The 22,168-nt window shown below is 37.3% G+C and overlaps 2 protein-coding genes across 2 annotated transcripts; one reads left to right on the top strand and one right to left on the bottom strand.

The window, feature by feature from the left end:
- The first annotated feature begins 3,302 nt into the window (after positions 1–3,302).
- On the top strand, positions 3,303–6,217 carry LOC145157606 (uncharacterized). The gene is made up of 3 exons (XM_079076632.1): positions 3,303–4,415; positions 4,592–4,820; positions 5,568–6,217. Exons 1-3 carry the CDS (start codon positions 3,303–3,305, stop codon positions 6,215–6,217), a joined length of 1,992 nt encoding a protein of 663 aa, XP_078932758.1.
- A 2,611-nt stretch (positions 6,218–8,828) lies between these two features.
- LOC145156445 (uncharacterized) lies at positions 8,829–10,487 on the bottom strand. Its single transcript, XM_079075814.1, has 4 exons — positions 10,373–10,487; positions 10,147–10,224; positions 9,952–10,050; positions 8,829–9,150 (listed from the first exon to the last, which is right to left on the bottom strand). The coding sequence occupies exons 1-4, from the start codon at positions 10,373–10,375 to the stop codon at positions 9,073–9,075; spliced, it is 258 nt and encodes an 85-aa protein (XP_078931940.1). The 5' UTR covers positions 10,376–10,487; the 3' UTR covers positions 8,829–9,072.
- Between the last annotated feature and the right edge of the window lie 11,681 nt (positions 10,488–22,168).

Here is a 22,168-nt window from a genome sequence, read left to right as displayed (position 1 = left end):
TTCATTAAAGGAAGGAAGTGGAAGGAAATGGAAGGAAAACTTTCTCTCCTAACTTTCCTTCCGATTTGGGAGGATTTGAAAAGAAAGAACAAAATGTTTAACTTTCATTCCATTTCTCTCCAACTCGGGAGCACAAATGAAAATTTTGTTTTCCTTTCTTTTCTCTTCTTTTCTCTCCTTACTTTCTTTTCTTTTCTCTTCTTTTCTTTGCTACAACTCGGGAGCGGGGTGTAATTCGTGAATAGTTTGTTACTTTTTTGTAACAATTATTGTTCTGTTTGAAAATTGATGCCAACCGAACATGGAGTAGGGAACCGAAATTGATGCATGTATGGGCTGTTTTGTATTAAGATGAAATAGTATTTGAGACAAAAATAATAAAATGATAGATTTGATAAACAAACTAGACCTATAGCTTGTAAACCTGATGCGTGTATGGGGACTCTTTTCGGATGGAAGGGAGAGAGAGAGGTAGAACACGAGATTGTGAGGGCAGAGAAGAGGATAGGGTTAGTTCTTACCTCAAGACCTATTGAAGCAAGAACTAGGTTGAATGCCAAGACCTATTGACACACAAACCAAAAGCACATTAAGAACAAAAGCAAAATAAGAGACCTATGTTATGTGAATAAGAGAGCAAAGTGCAACAAGCTTCGAAGTCATGTTTTATTCATGAAAAATTGTCCCTATATATAGTTGATAGGAACCATGAGTTGAAAAGGTGAAAAGGCTCATCATTAAGAGCTTTTATTTAACTAGTTCATTAACTACTAGCCAATAACTACTAGAAACTCCCAAAAACTCTTCAATTTTCGTCCATGCTACACACAAGACTAGGAACTGGTTCAAATTTCTTCCATGATCACCAACAAGTCCAAAAAAACGTGGTCACAACTTCCATGTATCCAAAACAAATCAGCCCACCCCATTTCAAGCCCAAATCCACGAAATCAAGCACACTCCAAAGCCCAAATTAGTAAAGCCCACCTCCTTGGCAAATAATCCATTTTTAATTGGGCTATCTAGGTCCAAACATATATCAGAAATGAATAAAAGTTCGATGATTTATGTCATTATACTTTGAAAAATCTACCCATTAAAACATTTTACTTCCAATTTTTTTCCCTTATTAGAGCATTGTACTTTCAAAACTCTACCCAGTTATTGATACGTGTTTGGTGGCATTGCCATATTATGTTACACTTTTTGTAATAGTAAGAATAAATAAAAGCATGATTCTATAGTAATAAATTAACAAAAGTGTGTTGCTATTTTCTTGCATTTAATCCTTTCCAATTAAATACTCCAATTGCAATTTGTCTTGCATTTGAACATCTTGTGATCCTTCAACATATTTTTTCTAATCAATAAAGGTATATTTTCCTATTATAGCATCCTACTTTCACTATACTTCCAATTTTTTTCTTACTAAGGCATTGTAGTTATTTCTCTTTGGATTACATTTCTATAACCGGGTAATTTTACCATAATACAGTGTAGTTATTTCTATTTGTACCAAAAGCATAGTTTTTTTTTGTCAACCACTGGGACAATTTTTGCAATTTTGTTTACAAATCTCCCTATTCTAATAAATGAATAAGTTTATTCTCCTATTGACAGGTGTCAAAATATTAGAAACCATCATTAATATTATACTAGGTGTGAGACTCGTGTACTATACGGGTTTATTAAAAATAAAAATTTAATAACAATATTTAAACATTAAACATTATAAAATAATATTTTTACATAACATAATGTCATCTTTTGGAACATTTATAAAAGAAATCAAAAATTCTTTAGAGCATTTATGAGACTTTATTATCAAATTAATAGAATGAGTCTCTTTCCTTATAAAACTCGTTAAAACTTTGTGAAATTTATTTTTAAAAAATGAAAATTCCTAAAAAATGACAAGTGGAAAATAATAATTCTAAAACTCCCACAAAATTACATGTGGCAAAACTCTTGAGAATTTGACAAGTGGTAAAAAAACATTCATTTATTAGAGAGGATGTCATCTATCATGTCACATGTCAACCTATTAATAATCTTCATTTCAAATTTCAAATTTTAAATTTTAAATTTCTTATTCTAATTACATGAAATTAATAATTGATTCTTCATTTCAAATTTCAAATTTTAAATTTCATACTCTAACTACATTAAATTAATTACATTAAAATAAAAAATAAAGTAAAATAAATATTTATTATAAGGTGATATAATTTCATTTATTTATTTAAATCAACGATTATAATTTTATATAACTAAAAAAATATCTTTTAATTAATAATTTATTTAAAATAACTTATTTGAAATAATTGATTATTAATTTTAAGTTTTTACTATGAAAGTTTAATTAATTTTATAATTGTGGTTCTCACGGGTTATAAACTAGTAAAATATATTTTTATACATTTATTAGGAAAATTTTGAAAAAAAATGAGAGATAAAGGGGAGAATAAAGAAAAAATGATCTGACATTGAGATGGCGACATAGAAAAATAAGAGATGTGATGAAATGGACAAACATCAAACATAGAAGGAAATGAGATGGTAGTTCTTCAAACGGAAGATCAAATGATCTTCAAATCAGCTCTAATTTCATGATTCTTCAAGCAGGGTCGGCCCAAACGTATATGGGCCCGGGGCGAAAAGAAAAAGAGGCCTTAAAAACAAATATAATAAAGATTAAAAAAAATATCATTTATTCTTCATTATAAACGCGTACAATTAGCAATAACAATTAAGCCAAATTGTTTATCTTTTGAAATAGTTTGAGTTTGAATCAACTTTAGGCCCTAAAAATCATTTAGGTATTAATTATATATATATATATATATATATATATATATATATATATATATATATATATATATACACTACATAGCCCAGAATTTTTGGGCCCCCTGGAGACGTGGGCCCTGAACGGTCGCCTGGGTTGCCCACCGTCTAGACCGGCCCTGTCTTCAAGTCATAACAGCATGAAAAATAACCCTAATTTTTAAGTTTTAATAACGGCTATATCAAGAAGTCAATTAGTCAATAGGACTAAGTCACTGGAATTAGTCATGTTAGTCCTGGTATTCAGGATGTGTGCTTCACGTGCCTATGTATGTGGGTTTAGTTTTGCTGTAGCTTATCTCTGTATATATATACTTGTATCATTCATCACTTTGATATATGAAAAAGATTAACTCTCAATTCTCATAAACTCTATATGGTATCAGAGCTTTGGTAGCTCATATTAATTTTTTTCTCCCTCCTTTTTTCCCATTGTTCTTCCTGCGACCACCACCATGTCGCTCAACACCACCAATCAACAATTACTTGCTGCTGCTACCATGGCTTCCACACATATGAACTTCCATATTCCTCCACTCAGCATCAAGCTAGATCGTCACAACTACCCCCTGTGGCTCACCACCATCATCTCTGCCCTGGAGTGCTTTGACCTAGACTCCTTCATTCGTGATCCCCAACCTCCATCTGCCACTCTTCCTGCTGCGGCAGTTGAAAGTACAGAGGCTGCCCCTGCCCCCACTCCAAATCTGGAATTTGCCACCTGGAAGCAACGAGACAGATTCGTCCTTCTCTGGCTCAAATCAACCCTATCTGAGCGGTGTCTTGCATCTGTGGCTCACTCCCCTTCTTCTTATGAAGCCTGGCAAACCCTAGAACGCATGTTTCAAGCTCAAACTCGTGCCCACCGCATGACAATGCGACATCAACTACAGACCCTCTCCAAAGGATCCTTATCCATGCTCGATTACCTTGAACGCAAACGCCAGATTGCTAATTCCTTGGCCGAAAATCTCACACCCATCTCTGATGAAGAACTAATTGGGGACATTCTCCATGGCTTGGATTCCTCCTATAGCTCCTTTACATCTGCCTTTTTAATGCAGTCTGACATCAGCAACGTTGACACTCTCGTTGGCCTTCTCCTTCAGGAGGAAGCAAGACTTGAACATGATCTTATCAAACAAGTTGTCACCCATCTTGCCTCCACCCCACCTCCCTCCACCACATCAACATTCCCTACTGCTAATCAGGTCTCTCGCACCAGCAATCAAAACTCTCGCCACTCTACAACTCACTCAGGACACTCATCCAACTACCGAGACTCTGATTCCCGTCGTCGAAGACCCCACTGCCAACTCTGCAATAAACCTGGTCACGAGGCTATCAATTGTTGGCAACGATCCAGCCAAATTGACTACCCATCCACAAAGCCCAATCCTCGTCAGCAGCAACGCCAAGCCTACCTCACTACTGGACCCAGTCCATCCGCAGTCTTGGACCCTGCTTGGTATTTTGATACAGGTGCAACAGATCACGTCTCGCCTGATATGAGCAAGCTGCAAATTACTGAACCCTATGCTGGAGACGACAAACTCCAAGTTCAAATGGTACAAACCTCCTTATTACTCATTCTGGTTCATCTTCTCTATTATCATTGCATTTACCCAAAGTTCTTGTTGTCCCTCGTTTAACCAAAAACCTACTCAGTGTTTCTCAACTTACACGAGACAACAATGTATACATGGAATTTTGGCATAATCATTGCATTGTTAAGACATTTCAGGGAAAACCTCTCATTCACTGGCACATTGATAATGGTCTGTATCGATTGTCAACACACATCAATAAACCATCATCTACAATGGCTCTCTCTGGTGTGCGAACCTCCATGACTGGCTGGCACAATCGCCTTGCACATCCACATGAAGCTATTCTTCGAAGATTGATCTCTACTTTTCATCTTCCTACTTCCAGCAATAATTTACCATCTGTTTGTGAACCATGCCAATTAGGCAAAAGTCATAAACTTCCTTTTTCTTCTACTCATATTTCTTGTACTCAACCATTTGAATTAGTATATTCTGATGTATGGGGGCCTTCACCCACATTTTCCATAAATGGCAATCGATACTTTGTTTTGTTTGTTGATGACTTTACTAAATTTGTTTGGATCTATTTCATCTCTGCAAAATCTCAAGTTTTACAAACATTTGTTACTTTTCGAACCATGATCAAAACACAATTTGGGTGCGAAATCAAAAATTTTCAGTCCGATTGGGGTGGTAAATACCGTTCGGTATCTTCTTATCTCCAATCTTGTGGCATCAACCATCGCCTAACCTGTCCCTACACCTCTGAACAAAATGGGGCTGTAGAATGTCGAAACAGAATAATTGTTGAAAAGGGATTGTCTCTACTTGCTTAATCCTCACTTCCTCATGATTTTTGGGAACATGCCTTCAAATCTGCCACATATCTTCACAATCGCACCATCACACCCACTCTCAATTACACCTCACCATACTCTAAACTATACACCAAAACTCCTGACTATGCTTTCCTACGCACCTTTGATTGCCTCTGTTACCCGTTTTTACGACCCTATACTACCCACAAAATGGAGTTTCGCTCTCTTCCTTGTGTTTTTATCGGCTATAGCGCCTCTCACAAAGGTTACCTCTGTTTCCATCGCCCAACCTCACGCATTTATATCTCACGACATGTAATCTTTAATGAATCTATCTTTCCATATGCTATAGCTTCTCCCACTCCTACCTCCTCCTTCTCCACTTTCCCACCTGTACCATCCGACACCACCATTCTTACTCATGCTCTACATTTACCAACTACTCCCATCATACCATCTCCCACCTCTTCCCACCCAACTCGCACACCTTCTTCCTCATCCTTTCCCTCTTTTTCCACTCCCTCCCATCGCCGACCCACCATCAGTTCCCAAGCAAAACAAACTGCCCCTCATTTCTTCCGTCCCGCTGCCAACACACAACATCAAATGGTTACTCGGGCCCGAACCAACTCTCTAAAACCAAAAGCATTGCTCCATACCACTTCACCTTCACCCACAACTGAACCCCGTAATGTCCCTCAAGCTCTTCAAAACCCAGCTTGGTTAAATGCAATGCGATGTGAATTTGATGCTTTAATGCGTAATAAGACTTGGTCTCTCGTACCACGTCCCCCTAAGGCTAACATTGTTGGATGTAAATGGATTTTCAGGATCAAACGCCATTCTGATGGTACCATTGAACGTTACAAGGCCCGCCTTGTCGCTAAAGGTTTCAGCCAAGAAGAGGGTGTCGACTTCTTTGAAACCTTTAGTCCAGTCATCAAGCCAACTACCATTCGCTTAGTCATCTTTGTGGCTCTCTCTCATGGCTGGAATATCTGACAACTAGACATTAATAATGCTTTCTTAAATGGTGTACTATCCGAAGAGGTTTATATGGAACAACCTCGTGGCTTTGAAGACAAATTACAACCTAATGCCGTTTGCAAACTTCATAAGGCCTTGTACGGACTGAAGCAAGCTCCAAGAGCTTGGTTCAATCAGCTCAAAAACCATCTTGTCACCCATGGGTTTCGAGCTTGCCATTCCGACACATCTTTATTTGTTCACACATCTAACATTGCCATTGTCTATGTTTTAGTTTATGTAGATGATTTGATTATTACAGGAAATAATCCACCCTTTATCCAAAAGATCATCAACAATCTACATCACACATTTGCTCTCAAAGACCTAGGTGATTTACATTACTTTCTTGGAGTGCAAATCACGAAATCAACCCATGGCCTAACTCTTTCCCAGCAAAAATACATCCATGATCTTTTGACCAAAACCAAAATGCTAGACTCAAAATCAGTCTCCACACCAGCCGATCCTTCAACCAAACTTATACTTTCTGGTGACCCTTTTCATGATCCAAAATTATACAGACAAGTAGTTGGATCCCTTCAATATGCTACCATAACTAGGCCCGATGATGCATATGCAGTCAATCGTGTTTGTCAATTCATGCATTCCCCAACCACCCTCCACTGGCAGGCTGTAAAGCGCATCTTAAGATACCTGAATGGCACAATGCATCATTGTCTTCACTTTACACCTCACAACACAGAATGTCTACTACCTTATTCAGACTTTGGATGGTTGTCTGACTCCGATGATAGTCGCTCTCAATATGGCTTTGTTGTTTTCCATGGACCTAATCTCATAAGTTGGACATCCAGAAAACAACGAGTTGTTGCCAGATCAAGCACCGAAGCAGAATATAGAGCTCTTGCCTACATGACTGCTGAGCTCTTATGGATTCTACAACTATTACGAGACCTGCATGTTTTGCTTCCTAAACCTCCCATTTTACTGTGTGATAATGTTGGGGCCACATTCATGTGCAAAAATCCCATTCTTAGCACCAGGTCAAAGCACATAACTCTTGATTTTCATTTCGTTAGAGAACAAGTGGACTCCGGGAATCTCAAGATCTGTAACGTATCCTCTGTCGACCAATGGGCAGACATATTCACCAAGCCGTTGCACAAAGAGCGAATTGCTCAACTACGACACAAGCTTCAAGTCAGACCTGCACTTGAGCTTGCCGGGGGGTAATAACGGCTATATCAAGAAGTCAATTAGTCAATAGGACTAAGTCACTGGAATTAGTCATGTTAGTCCTGGTATTCAGGATGTGTGCTTCACGTGCCTATGTATGTGGGTTTAGTTTTGCTGTAGCTTATCTCTGTATATATATACTTGTATCATTCATCACTTTGATATATGAAAAAGATTAACTCTCAATTCTCATAAACTCTATAAGTTTCAATATCAATCTATGAGCGAGATCAATTTACCTTTTTCTTTGAAATTTCCGTTTTTCATTTAACAATCCTACAATGTGATTAATCATGGTGTGCCCCAAGACTCTGATGAACATGGGTTTTCAATGATTTTTATATTAGTTAGACGAATTTATGCCACCATGAATCTTGATTTAGATTAAGATAATAACAAAAGAAAAGTGAAGTCTGAGAAGATTGGGTTTTTAATTTAAGCGCCAGATGTAACCTAATTACATAGTGTCTTTAGTTTCTTTGTAATAAACTTGGTTGTTTTATTATGATAATCAAGATCATATACTGCTAAATGATTGGTAGCATGCTAAATGACATCTCAGTTTAAGTGATTTGTAGTTTGACTAGTTTCCTTTCTCATCCTTTTTTGTTTCAATACACATCACTTGTATTCAAAATTTCATTTTATACCATGACCATTTTAATTTATCAATAAATACTTAGTAAAACTAAAAACAAATTACACAAATGAAAAGAGCTCATCGTGTTTAAAAACAAGCCCTACACTGAATATCATTAATAATAGTTTTATTGTTAATCCTTTTACATAAAGTGCTTTTGACATTAAAGTTTTTAAGTTTAGCAAATTGTCATTCTTGTTACAATTTTTATTTTTTTATTTTTTCCCTTCTAATGTAATGACATAACAGGTAGGTTACAATGAAATCAAGTTTGCAAAAAAACTGTTATGTTTATAAATCTTTTACGTTTTTACCTTAAGTACTTTTTTTTTTTCATATTAGATGTATTCGGAAAAACGTACTTATACACAAAAAAAAAAGTCTTAATTGAAGATCTTATAATACGTTTTTTAGAAATATAAATATGCAAATTTACATTTTTTTTAAATATAAGTACATTTTTTGAAATAATGATTACTTTTAGATTTTTACGAATCAGTATATCAATCAAAAACATGTTTATATGAAAAAAAAATTGTAATTAAACTTCTAAAAACATAAAATTGCATACTTATACTTCTATAGAAGTTATAAATATGTATTTATACTTCTAACAAAATGTAATTATACTTCTAAAAAAATGTAATTATACTCTCAACATGCTTCTTTCCTCCAAAAAAATCTTTTTGGAACCAAAATTGATGAGAACTTTTTGGGATCAAAAATGCTAAAACTCACTTACACTAAGGACCAAAATTGTAATTAATTCCATCATCTACATTAACAAATTACAACATCCTACACAGTTTCTGATAACTTATTAGAACTTGCAAATTTTTGCAAATTTGAAAGATTTTTTAAATTCCATCCGCATATATATGATCCATAAAGTGTCAAAGCAATTACACAGAATTTGGTTTGCATTAAAGTGCATTTTCAAAGAAACTTAAAAGAACATTAGATACGCGATTGATACACAAATAACTTGACTTCAATCAAGTTTTCCATTATCTACTGGCAATTCTTTATGAATGACATCAGCAGCAATAGGGTCATGCTCTTTTGCAGCCTGTTAAAATAAAACACAAAAAGAACATGATATATTTATTTATTTATTTAACAGTTCTTAGGAGTTTATGAGACAAAATGAAGACTATTTGTAGATAAATAACAAAAATAATTTGATTAAAGCTAGATATTGGTGTTTGTATTTGACTTAATGCACAACGAACGATTTATAGCAATATATTTTCTTTTAACTATAGTATCCTACTTTCATTTTTTTCTATTATAACATTGTATTTTGATTTTCTTTTTCTTATTAAGGTGTTGTACTTTTATAAATCTGCCTAATTTCAGCATTCTATTTTCAATTTTTTTATTTTTCTTATCAAGAAACTGAACATTGAAAATTCTGCACAACTATAGCAATACAAATTGTTTGTATTTTGATGACAATGCTACATAGAGTTTACTCTACTGTTCAAAAGAAATAAAAAGGAAGTGCTGAAGAAATGTCTTTTTCAATCTGTAGGATCAAAAATAGGCTTTTAATAAATATATGTTTAGAACTAGCAATGCCTTTTTGTTTCCTTAATCTTCTTCCCATGCTTCCATGTTATCTATTTCTGATACTTTCTACCCAAAATTCCAAAATATGTGTAAATCTTTAGCTGAGATTTCTATTAACCTTGTATCTAAGTAGTTACAATAATCCAGATCTCAGAAATGGTTCCATGAATCCCTTAATATCAAACTTGAATGAAGAATTCTATACCTAAGATCCTCTACATACATTCTTTATATATATTATCAGTTAAAAGGCACAAAATCCCTAAATATCAAACCGAAAAATAATCTGGGTACTTACGTTTTCGTTGGTCTTGTTAGCAACAGGTTTATAAGGACATGCTGCTGGAGCACGTTCTGGTTTCTGATATTCCCACCCTAGAATCCTATATACTCTTGCCTGAAAACAAATAAAAGTTTGATTTGAATTCAATTCGGTGAATTGAACATGAAACGCGATATACGAGTAACTAAAATTAAAATATCGAATTCATACCATGAGGATATCGAATATGACTGGCAATAGGTTTACGATCGGGATCAGGAACAGCGGAAGCAAACAAGCGACGCACACCTATGTAGGTATACATATGTGACTGGAGTTACAGGTATTGGGATTGAATTTATCAACAGCAAGTGTGGATAATATGATGAATTAGGGTTCAAAATAGATGAATCGCTTAAAACATCAGCTAATTGAAAAAGAACAGATGAAATTTTACCATCTTCGGTTTTTTGAGATCGATCCTTGTCGTCGATGACTTTCGGGGTCTCTACTCTGCGCCAAGGTGAAGTTTGGAGCTATTGTTGGTAGTGTTTTAAGTTTTAATGTATCATCGATGTATGTTGTATCCAACTTTGTCCCTTGACTTATAATATTTACAGTTATTGACAAAACAAATTCCCCTTGTCCTTGTAAACAAAAGTTTGTTCATGACAACTTAAGTTTAGTTCTATCTCTTATTAATAGTTTAAAAGAAAATCTCTAGTAGGTCATAGAATTTTGTTTCAATTTATGTTTTAGTTTCATTTTTTTTTAATTATGAAAAAGTCCTGAAAACTAGCCAACATGGCGGATTCAACCCTTTTTTTTTTTTATAACTTTTTAAGCATGTGACCGGCTATGGTGGTTGCCAGAGCCACCTCTTTTCGCCAATTCACCACCAAATCGCTGTTGCCATTTTAAGTTTTTTATTTTTTGTAATATACGTTAGGAATCCGCATGGATTATAAATTAAGCAAAAAACTTGGAGGAAGCAAAATCACGAGTAATTATATCTTTCTTTCTTTATTGAGTTGTTGCATATCGTGTGTTACTATTTAAATCTTACATAGATTCATCGATATTTTTTAAGATTTCTCTCTTCCCAACCATGGCTATCACCTAATTTAATAATAACGAAAGGAGAAAGATGTGCCATCCCCTATTTTCCTGAACAAAAAAAAGCTTTTCTTTTATGCTTTAAAAATAATAATATATTTGTTTGCGGAAAATCTTAGTATATTAAAACATTTTGAGTACAATTGATTGTTTCAAAATATCAAAATCCTAAAGATGACATAATCAATACACAATATAAGTTAAAGCATAAAAATCTAACGGTCATGAACCACTATTGCAAGTCTTTTCTTTAATCATTCAACATCATATTCAATTTTTAGCAGCCTTAACACCATTACTTGTGATGCATATAAATTGAGTGGGTTAGGTTGGAAAACCTGGTGAGATACATATGGTTTTAAATCCCACAATGTTATTATGATAATAATCCATAATCAATAAACCTACAAAACCAACTATTACCAAACACTATGGATATATACTCTAACGAAGATATTTATAACACAATATACCATTCCATACCCCGCCCAGTCGATTCTCACGAATCCTAATCAACAATCATCTGGAAGAATCACATTACCTGACGAATCGTTTAAAACAACAATTTAGCTTGTAGAGGTCGAATTTAGTTGTGAGGTGTCGAATTCTGTTGATAGCTTCGTTAGTTTGTAAATTTATTACAAGGGCATTTTAGAGTTCGAAGTCTAGTGCATTTAGTCCCTTGTATTTTTTGTTTGCTTTCATGTTCCCTATAAATAGGTGAACGGTACTAGAATTAGATAAGAACTTCGTTGTATTTTTGTCTATTCACTCGGTACTCACTTGAAAGCTAATTGAGCCAAACAGACATTATTTACATCGTGTGTTCTACTTTGATTGTTTAACTTGTATTGTTTACGCTCAATTGATTTGCAACTACAATTGGTATCAGAGCAGGATTCATTCTGCAATGATCTAATTTTCGTTTGTGTCAAAAGTATTTTGAGTCTCATTTTAGATTCAAAAGTTTCCGCTCTTTTGATTCTGAAAATCTTCTTAGATCTTCAGTTGTGATTTGATTATGCGATTAGGTTGTTTAATCGAGTGATAGATTAGTGTTTTATGATAAATTCATCCGTGAATTTTCAAGTTTTTGAAGCTTTTCTCTAAAATCTGTATGTACATCAATGGCAAACTTCAACATGAACACAATGACTTCATTCTCACATTTGCTAGGATCTTCAACTAAGATTCCTATGCTTATTCCAGAGTATTATGATCAATGGGTTGATCGAATGGAGGATTACTTGAATGGACTCGATGAAGAGCTATGGAAGTGCATTACTGATGATGTTCATCCACCTTCGTCTGTTCAAAGTATTGGTACTTCTTCATCAACTCAAAGTGTTACTGGACAATCTAAAAGGCTACAGAAGAATGAGAAAAGATGCATGAGAGAGCTTCGTGGTGCTCTTCATCCTGTGGTGTATAGCTATGTTCGAAATTGCAAAACATCAAAACAAATCTGGAATACACTGAAGGAAAAGTATCAAGGGAGTGAGAAGACCAAAATCAGTTCAGTCAAGCAGTGTCTGATTGAATTAAGGGAGTTTATGCAAAAAGATGGTGAATCGATCGAATTATACTATGATCGTCTGAACGAGCTTATCTACCAGTGTAATCGGTATGGAATTACCAGATCTACCATGGAATACAACCTTACTTTCATAATGGGGCTACGCAAGGAATGGAGGAATGTGAGCTTAATGTTGAAGACACAACAAACCTTCGATTTTTTGACTCTTAATGATCTTTACAATTTGCTAAAATCTCATGAAACTGAAGTAAACAAAATAGCCGAAGAGTCAAAAATCAATCTAGGAGGTCCATTGGCGTTGGTTTCGAAAGTTAAGGGAAGAGTAGGTGAGATGGAAGTTACTGAGAAGGAAAGCTCTAAAGACGAAGATCTTATTGTTAACTCCGATGATGAAGCGGTAGCTTTTTACTCTACCAACAGAGTAAAGAAGTTTTATAAAAAGCCATTTTCTGGAAAGTCGAAAGTTGGTGAAATGAGAGGAAGTAACTTTGGGAAAGCTGGTGATGAGAATAAGTTCTAGAAGAAGGAGGTTAAAGTTGAAGATTCGAAACTGGAGAAAAAGCTGAAGGGAGATTCGGAAATAGAGCTGTCATGGTGCAAATCACATGGCTAATGACTGCATGCTGAAAAAGAATGAGGAAAGGAAGAGTAGGGTTAAGGATGAGGCATACTATTCTGAGCGGTTAAAAGAAGTGAGGGCAAAGTCGAAAGGGATGTCATTGGCGCGAGAGGAGAAGATGAGGATAAAGGCAAATATCAGATATGGTCTTCTGGCTCGGATGATGAAGAGATGAGAAATCTGACCCACGGAGCCATGTTTTCATAGTTTGAGGAGGATGAAGAAGACAAATCAGCAGATGTCACACCTCCGAACCGGGACGGCGGAAACGTCCGGGGGCGGGTGACTTCATCTTGTAATATCATAACAGTTGATTATAAATGAGACATAGCAACCAAACATCATATATTCAGATACCAACATGCATTATTTACAACTTTGAGTTTGTTCATGAAATTACATCCAAAATAACACAATGTATAATATTTCAAAAATACACCAATTATCCAAAAATCTATAGCTACAAAACCTGCTTACTGAATCCCTGAGAATACAAGTCGTTTTGAAAAGCGTCAACATAGAATGTTGGTGAGTTCATAAGCATATTTATAAGAAAACTTTGTAATAGTTTATAAACTTCCAGAAAATCCAATATTTTCTGTGTATAAAAGAGTTGTGAGTCTCGTTTCAAACCATGTATAATTGCATGCATGTTCTTTTGTTTTCCTTGTTTGAAATTGTATAGAGAGTGTTCTCAGAAAATCCCATATTTTCTATTATACGAAAAGTTGTGGTCTTAAAACCCTAAGACCAGAGTGGTGAAATTAGTTTACAAAATAGACGAAACATAGTTGTGCATTTTATAAAACTAGTAGAGTGCGTATTCTTTGCAAATTCAATTAATGTTGTTATTCTATGTGAGTCGTTATAACCATACTAATATGACTAACGCGCCTGTCTTGACGTTCTTCAGGCGTCGGTTTCTAAAGATACTTGTCACCCTAGACTGGCCCGTCTAGCTGTAGCGAACAGCTCAGGTGTGGGGGTGTCAAACCCGTATAGATCTATACACAATTACCTCGCTCTCCCTCCAGGAGACTCTGGCTATAGCTACAGGACTTACGATGTACGCTAAGTAGGTACGGTGAAGGAATGTCTCACAAGAGCCTCAACAATATTTACACGAATTTATAGAATAATGTATATGATGTTCTTAAGGTAAGTTTTATAACTGCGGTTTATGGCACACAATAATTCCTGTCATAAGTTTACACAATTTACTAGGAGTGTTTATAAGCTATTATGAACAGAAAACTTATGACACACAAATTTTTGTGGAAAAGTGAGTTTGTCCCATTTTTACTACTTTTGTCATAAATAGTCCATTTTTACTGCAATTGTCACAAATAGCACAATTTTACCATAATTGGCGAAAATAGCCCATTTTTACCATAATTGTCAAAAATAGCCCATTTTTACCATAATTGTCAAAAATAGCCCATTTTTACCATTGTTGTAAAAAATAGCCCATTTTTACCAAAATGGTCATAAGTGACCCAGTTTACCAAAAATTTCTCACAAGTAACCCATGTTTACAAATGTTGAGGTAAAATTTTATATATTCACAAATTTACCATTATAAGTGTAAATTTCCATATTTTTCCATGTTTCAAGCTTTCATGACCAAAAATTTGTTTTAACATTTTCCTTTATATTATGGTGATTTTTATCACACATTAAAGAAAACATTTTTAACATAACAACTAACAAGTACCACACAAGATAACTTGTTTCTAACAACTTGAGACTTGTACAAATCACGAGTTCATGGACTTTTAGCATGAGATTACAACATTTCAACACACATAAACACATAAAACATATACATGCAAGCAAGTATACAAAGATTCTACACAAGACAAGACTTGTATCCTCCCCCAAAAGAAGAAAAACTTGAAAATAATGGGTATGAAGTTCACCTTGGGGGCTTTTTCGAGTTGTAGAGGAAGATGGAGAAGGTTTTCGGTTCTAGCTTGTTTTCTTGAGGGAGCTTTCGAAGTCAAGGTGGTTCTAGGAAGCATAAACACGAAAATGGAGTTGTTTGAGGAATGATCTTAGTAGAATATGTAAATAAAACATCTTAAGTTTGATAGGGTCTTACCAAGTTATGAATCTTGAAGAAAACTTCTTGAAAACACACACACAAACCCACGATTTTTAGAGAGAATGAGATGAGGAATTTCTTGAGAGTTGAGAGGAAATGAGAAGTGAGAATGAATTTTAAAATGAAAATGGTGAGGAAGAGTGAGGCTTCGGCCGATTAAGAGGAAGAGAGAGAGAGAAGAGATTAGTGCCTAGTTACATGTTGGATAATCTTGCTTCCTAGATGCATGGAATATAATAGCTTTGATATTTGTTGTGTATAAATTAGGTTTCACTTGCATTAACCTCCATTTCTTTCTCTTTTTTTTATTTATTAAAAACCGATTGGACATAGGAGGGAAGAAAGGAAATGGCTTTGGTTTTTCAAGAATAGCCGAAAACACCTTAGGCCCATTAAGGATTTTCGGTTTATACGAGTTTTTGGGCTTGGTCCGGGCCCAAGAAGGGTTTCGGTCCAATAATAGGCCCAAAAGGTGTGAAATTGGCCCAAAACAATTTTTGGTTTAGTGAGAGGGCCCAATAGAGATTTTTGGCCCATTAGGGCCTAAAGAATGGTCTTCGGCCCAATAAGGCTCCATGTGAAAGCTTTTGGCCCATAAGGGCCCATTAGAGGATTTTCGGCCCATTAGAAGGTCCAATAATGAAATGCGACCCATTAATGCTAAACATAAGGTTTTATGCCCAATAGGGCCCAAAGGACGACTTTCGGCCGAAAATAGAGTCTAATTGAGGTTTTCGGCCCATTAGAGCCCAAAAGAGAGCTTTCGGCCCAAAAGGACCAATTTGAGAGGTTATCGGCCCATTAGGGCCCAATAAGAGAGTCTAGGCCCAAATAGGGGATTGGGCTGAGAAAGCTTGGGCTAAGGCCCAAAATGATAAATTTTGGCTTATTGGGTCGAGTTTTGGGTTCACACAAAGTGGTTTCGCCTTGAATCATAATTTTTGGATGTACAAACTTAAATAACATTGAAGTTTGATTTATACTAAACGTAGGGGTACAAGGTTACACGGAGAAGTTATCTTGTGCAAGGATAGAGATCATAACCCTAATTTGCTAGTTGTGACATCATCCCCCCATTAGAGGGAATTTCGTCCCGAAATTCTTTAGAAAGTAATTATTAAGAACTATAGAAGAGATGGGGGTATTTTTGCATCATTTGATCCTTGCGTTCCCATGTGAATTCAGGTCCGCGTTTGACACTCCATCGAAGCTTCACAATCGGAATGCGGCTTTGTTTCATACGTTTCACTTCTCTATCCATGATTTCAACTGGTTCCTCAACTAACATGAGATTTTCATTCACCTCAATCTCGTCAAGTGGAACAATGAGGGTTTCGTCCGATAGGCATTTCTTCAGGTTTGACACGTGAAAGACAGGGTGTACATTGCTATGCTCCGATGGTAGCTGTAGTTTATAGGCCACCGGACCGATCCTGGCAAGGATCTCGAATGGTCTGATGTATCGTGGATTTAACTTTCCTCGCCTTTCGAATCGTATCATCCCTTTCCAGGGAGAGACTTTAGCAGCACGCGATCTCCTACTTGAAATTCAAGAGGCTTTTGCCTTTGGTCTGCGTAGCTCTTCTGTCGGTCTCGAGATGCCTGGAGCCGTGCTTTGATCTGGACGATTTTCTCAGTTGTTTCCCGGGTGATCTCGGGTCCTGTCAGAGTGTTGTTTGGTACCTGTCCCTTTGCCAGTTGGGTATCTCCTACCTCAGCCCAACAAAGAGGTGATCGGCATTTTCGTCCATAAAGGGCCTCAAAAGGAGCAACTTTGATATTTGTGTGATAGTTATTGTTGTATGAGAATTCCACCAGTGGAAAGTGGGCATCCCAAGTCTTTCCGAAATCTATCACAAAGGCCCTTAACATGTCCTCCAATGTTTGAATAGTCCTCTCACTCTGTCCATCGATATGGGGATGGTAGGCGGTGCTCATATCGAGCTGAGTTCCCGACGACTTTTGTAGTGAATGCCAAAATCGAGAGGTAAACCTACTATCTCTGTCAGAGATAATAGATATCAGTACTCCATGTAGTCTCACCACCCCCTTTATGTAGATCCGTGTTAGTCTCTCCATTTTATACGTTTCCTTTATTGGTAGTAAAAATGGGCGAATTTAGTCAACCGATCGACAATCACCCAAATAGCATCCAGTCTGTCTGCCGACTTAAGCAATTTGGTTATAAAATCCATTGTTATTCGTTCCTATTTCCACTTGGGTATCACTGGCTGTTGTAATAAACCCGAGGGCTTCTGATATTCTACCTTAACCTTAGCGCAAGTCAAACACTTGCTCATGTAGGTAGCAATCTCTGCTTTCATGTTCGGCCACCAATAATGCTGTTTGATATCCAAGCACATTTTGTCGGAACCCAGATGGACGGAGTATCGTGTCTTTTGTGCTTCATTCATGACTACGTCTCTGAACCCTCCAAATTTTGGGGTCCAAATCCGTTCCATGAGGTAATATGCACCGTCCTCTTTAAGTGTGAGATTCTTGTCCATCCTACGTAATGCTTACGTTCTCCGGCTTCAAGGCTTCCATTTGAGCCTCCTTGATTTGTGAAGACAAGTGGGAATGGATGGTCATCGTTAGTGTTCTTACCCTGCGGCCCGAGTATTCTTTTCGGATTAGGGCATCGGCCACCACTTTAGCCTTGCCCGAATGGTACCAGATCTCGCATTTGTAGTGATTCGGCAGCTCGACCCATCGCCGCTGCCTCATGTTTAGTTCCTTTTGGTTTAGAATGTGCTGGAGGCTTTTGTGGTCTGTGAAAATGGTGCACTTCGTCCCGTTGAGGTAGTGCCTCCAAATTTTTAGAGCGAAGACAACAGCTCCCAGCTCAAGATCATGGGTGGTATAGTTCACTTCATGAGTTTTCAGTTTCCTGGATGCGTAAGCTATCACTTTCCCGCGCTGCATAAGCACGCAGCCTAACCATTGATTCGAAGCGTCGCAATACACCATGAAATCTTCCGTTCCCTCTGGCAGAGACAACACCGGGGTACTGCAGAGGGCTTGTTTTAGGGTCTGAAAAACAGCTTCCTGTTTTGCATCCCAGTTGAAGGGTACGCCTTTCTGGGTTAGAGTGGTGAGGGGCTTGGCGATCTTGGAGAAATTCTGAATGAACCTCCTGTAATAACCAGCAAGGCCCAAGAATTGCCTGATCTCCGTTGGTGTTCTCGAGGTTGCCCAACCCTCAATAGCGTTGATCTTGGAAGGGTCTACATGTATTCCTTCTTCACTGACTACATGTCCCAAGAAATCCACCCTGCGAATCCAGAACTCGCATTTGGAGAATTTCACGTATAGCTTTTCCCCCCTTAGGGTCTCCGGAACATGCCGTAGATGTTGGCTGTGTTCTTCCTTACTCCGAAAATAAACGAGTATATCATCGATGAAGACAATTACAAAGTTGTCGAGGAAGGGTCAACAGACTCGGTTCATTAGGTCCATAAATGTTGCGGGTGCCTTCGTTAGACCGAAGAGCATGACCACAAATTCATAGTGCCCGTAGCGAGTTCGGAAGGAAGTTTTGGGGACATCTTCTTCTCGGACTCGCAGTTGATGGTATCCGGATCTCAGATCTATTTTCGAGAAGTAGCTGGCTCCTTGTAACTGATCAAATAGATCGTCGATCCTAGGAAGTGGGTATCGATTTTTGACAGTGAGCTTGTTGAGTTCACGGTAATCAATACACATGCGGAAGGAACCATCTTTCTTCTTGACAAACAGAACTAGAGCTCCCCAGGGTGAGAAGCTCGGTCTTATGAATCCCTTGGCTAGCAGTTCGCTCAATTGTCTAGATAGCTCTTGCATTTCTGTAGGGGATAGTCTATACGACGACTTGGAAATTGGCGTGGCTCCCGGTACTAGCTCAATTCGAAATTCGACCTGTCGATCAGGGGGTAGTCCTGGGAGGTCTTCCGGAAGTACGTATGGAAATTCGCACACCTCCGGAATGTCCTTGATGTTCTTTTCCTCTTTCTGTTTGTCCACTACGTGGGCTAGAAAGGCATGATTCTTTTTATGCAGACACTTTTGTGCCTTGATGCACGAGATAAGACGAAGGTTTGCACCGGGTTTATCGCCATAGATAATTAGTGTTTCGTTGGTGGGTAGGTGAAGGCGAATGGCCTTCTCGTGGCACATAATATCGGCATGGTGGGGGATTAACCAATCCATACCGATGATCACATCAAAACTTCTAATATTAATCGGCATCAAGTTGATTTGAAACAAGTGATTATTTAATGTTAACGTGCACCCTATGAAAATGTCGTTTGTTGTTTTAGTTTTCCCATTAGCCATTTCCACCATGAAGGTTTTACTTAACTTTTGGGGGGTTTTGATTTAGTAAGTGTTTGAATTTATGACTCACAAAACTCCGTTCAGCCCCACTATCAAATAAAATGCATGCATAGATGTTATTGAGGGGAAACGTACCAGTGACTACGCCGAATCCTGCACCGCCTCTCCTTGTCCCATAGCTAGGACCCTATTTGATCCTCCTGCATTTCGGTTGTTTGCCTTGGGACAGTTCCTTTTATAATGACCGGTCTCTCCACAACGGTTACGGTGGTGGTGCTGTAATGTTTTTACGAATATATCTCCTCGGCATTTCCTGCTATGAGACAGGAATGGCGATGAGTTTATGAATCCATTTGTTTCTAACGGTTACGGTGGTTCGATTGTACATATAATTGAACTTTATTATATCAAATATAAATGAAAAGAGAGAACATAGCAGATAACAACATCACAAATAAAACACATAACAGTTTCATTAATGATAAATTCTTAGTACATAAATGCATGAAAATTTACCTTTGAAAGGTCTACAGTACATACAGAATAAAAATCTTCCAGCATAACGACCCTGCGAGTAGTGTAATCACTTAATCATAGGGTCAGTCCTACATACATAAAGTAAAAAGAAAAGAGAGTCCTATCAGTAGCAGTGGTGAGTAGGATGGGTCCTACTCACGTCGGGAGGTATCTGGTGGTGCTGACGACGAGGTAGAAGCGCCCTGGAGTCTGGGTAGCTGGCGCTCGGTGACCCGCATCCTCGCCTCTAGTGTGGCCTATCGCTCCTGATACTCCTGCACTATGTCCTGGGTCTGCCTCTCAGCGCATTCCACTACGGACCTCATCACGTTCACACAATGGTGACTGGAATGATAAGAAGGGCAAGAATCAATCTCCCAAGGACAAGAATGGAATGTATGACAAGTAGCCAAATTCAAGAGATGGTTCTGTTAGACCAAGATCAGTTATGTCGAAGTAATCTCGGCAGTCGGTTTCAAGTTCTAAAGCAAGTCTTGAGGCATCCATCCGATCAAACAAGAAATGGGTTAAACCCAACTACAGATGGGTACCAGAGGTTCACACTCCCAAATCATCTAATGATTCTAACTTTTCTTCATCTTCTATGTGTGACAAACAGGATATGTCATGGGAGAGAGTACCTTGTCTAGATGATAAAGGTCAACCTAGTTTCAAAATGGACTAGGTTCCAAAGACCAACTAATCCCGCACTCTGTGCTGGAGCAGCTATGGAGGAATATCATCAGACTTCGGTTTGTTGATAGTGGCCGTTCCACGCACATGATAGGAGACTTCTCTCATTTGTACGACATTCAGAATCTTCATTGAGAGTATGTATCCTTTGCGGGAAGGAAGAAGGAAAGGATCACAAATGGGGATCTCATTTAATGGCGTGATGAATATTGAATATCTTAACTTCGTTCCGGAATTGAAACACAGCTGAGGCTGAACATGTTGCTGCATCTGCGTGCTGTTCTCAGATCATCTGGATGCAACTTAAATTGTTGAATTATGGTTTGAGTTTTCTTCTCGATACTTTTGAGTTTTTCTTAAAATGACTCGTTTTGAAGACAATTTTTTTAAAATTTGCGCATTTATTTTATTTTGTTTCTTCCCCATGCACAAATTAAGGGGGAGAAATAAAAAAAACAATTCAAAAAAATTATAAAATTAAATATATATATATATATATATATATATATATATATATATATATATATATATATATATATATATATTCTTTCATAAGTGTTTTTGGAAAGTGATATGAAGTTTGGTGTTAAAGGGCAATCTGAAATTCGTTTAATACACTGAAGCTGAATTGTTAAACTCTGTGTTCAATGTGCTGGTAGGCACAAAGGATTCAAAATAGAAGGACTAGACACAGTTAACAATGAAAGGACTTGACAATGTTAACTCATCTGGACTTAAATAGTTACAATTGGACTGACCATACGACGCTTGGATAGATTGAGCAGTGAGATAAACAAGGGAGCCTACGAGATACATTAAAGTTACTTATCATCTAGAACTGTGGCTCAACACTTCTTCGACGTACGGAATTATGTCCTTAATTCTGGTGCTGATAGGGTGACTGGGGGTTCTGATAAAGTAGGTCGGTGTGAAATTGTTTTTCTTTCTTATCCTCTCTATCAGTCATATGTTGCCCCCTTTGTGTGATTGAAATATCCGACCTGGGACGCAACATATGCACCTCTATTTCTATACATCTCTATCTATGCTTCTCTCTATCTATCTATGTCAGTCATATGTTGTCCCCTCTACGTGATCGGAAGATCCGACCTGGGACACAACATATGCGCCTTTCTATCTCTCTATCCCACTACCTGTGTTAGTCATATGTCCCCTCTGCGTGATTGGAAGAGATCCGACCTGGGGCACAACATATGCATCTCTATATCTATCTTCTCTCTCAAATAATTGAGCACTCACCTAAAGTAAAGAGCTCTTTGGAATTCCTTGATTGCTAGGGTATGTCGTGAACTGGGGAACACATTCTAGTGAGCTTAAAATTGAATTGGTTCAT

Source organism: Lactuca virosa, chromosome 2 (assembly GCF_052849685.1).
Source record: "Lactuca virosa cultivar CGN04683 chromosome 2, Lactuca_virosa_CGN04683_v6, whole genome shotgun sequence".
In the NCBI taxonomy this organism is placed as follows: Eukaryota; Viridiplantae; Streptophyta; class Magnoliopsida; order Asterales; family Asteraceae; genus Lactuca; species Lactuca virosa.
This window is presented reverse-complemented; position numbering and strand designations above follow the sequence as displayed.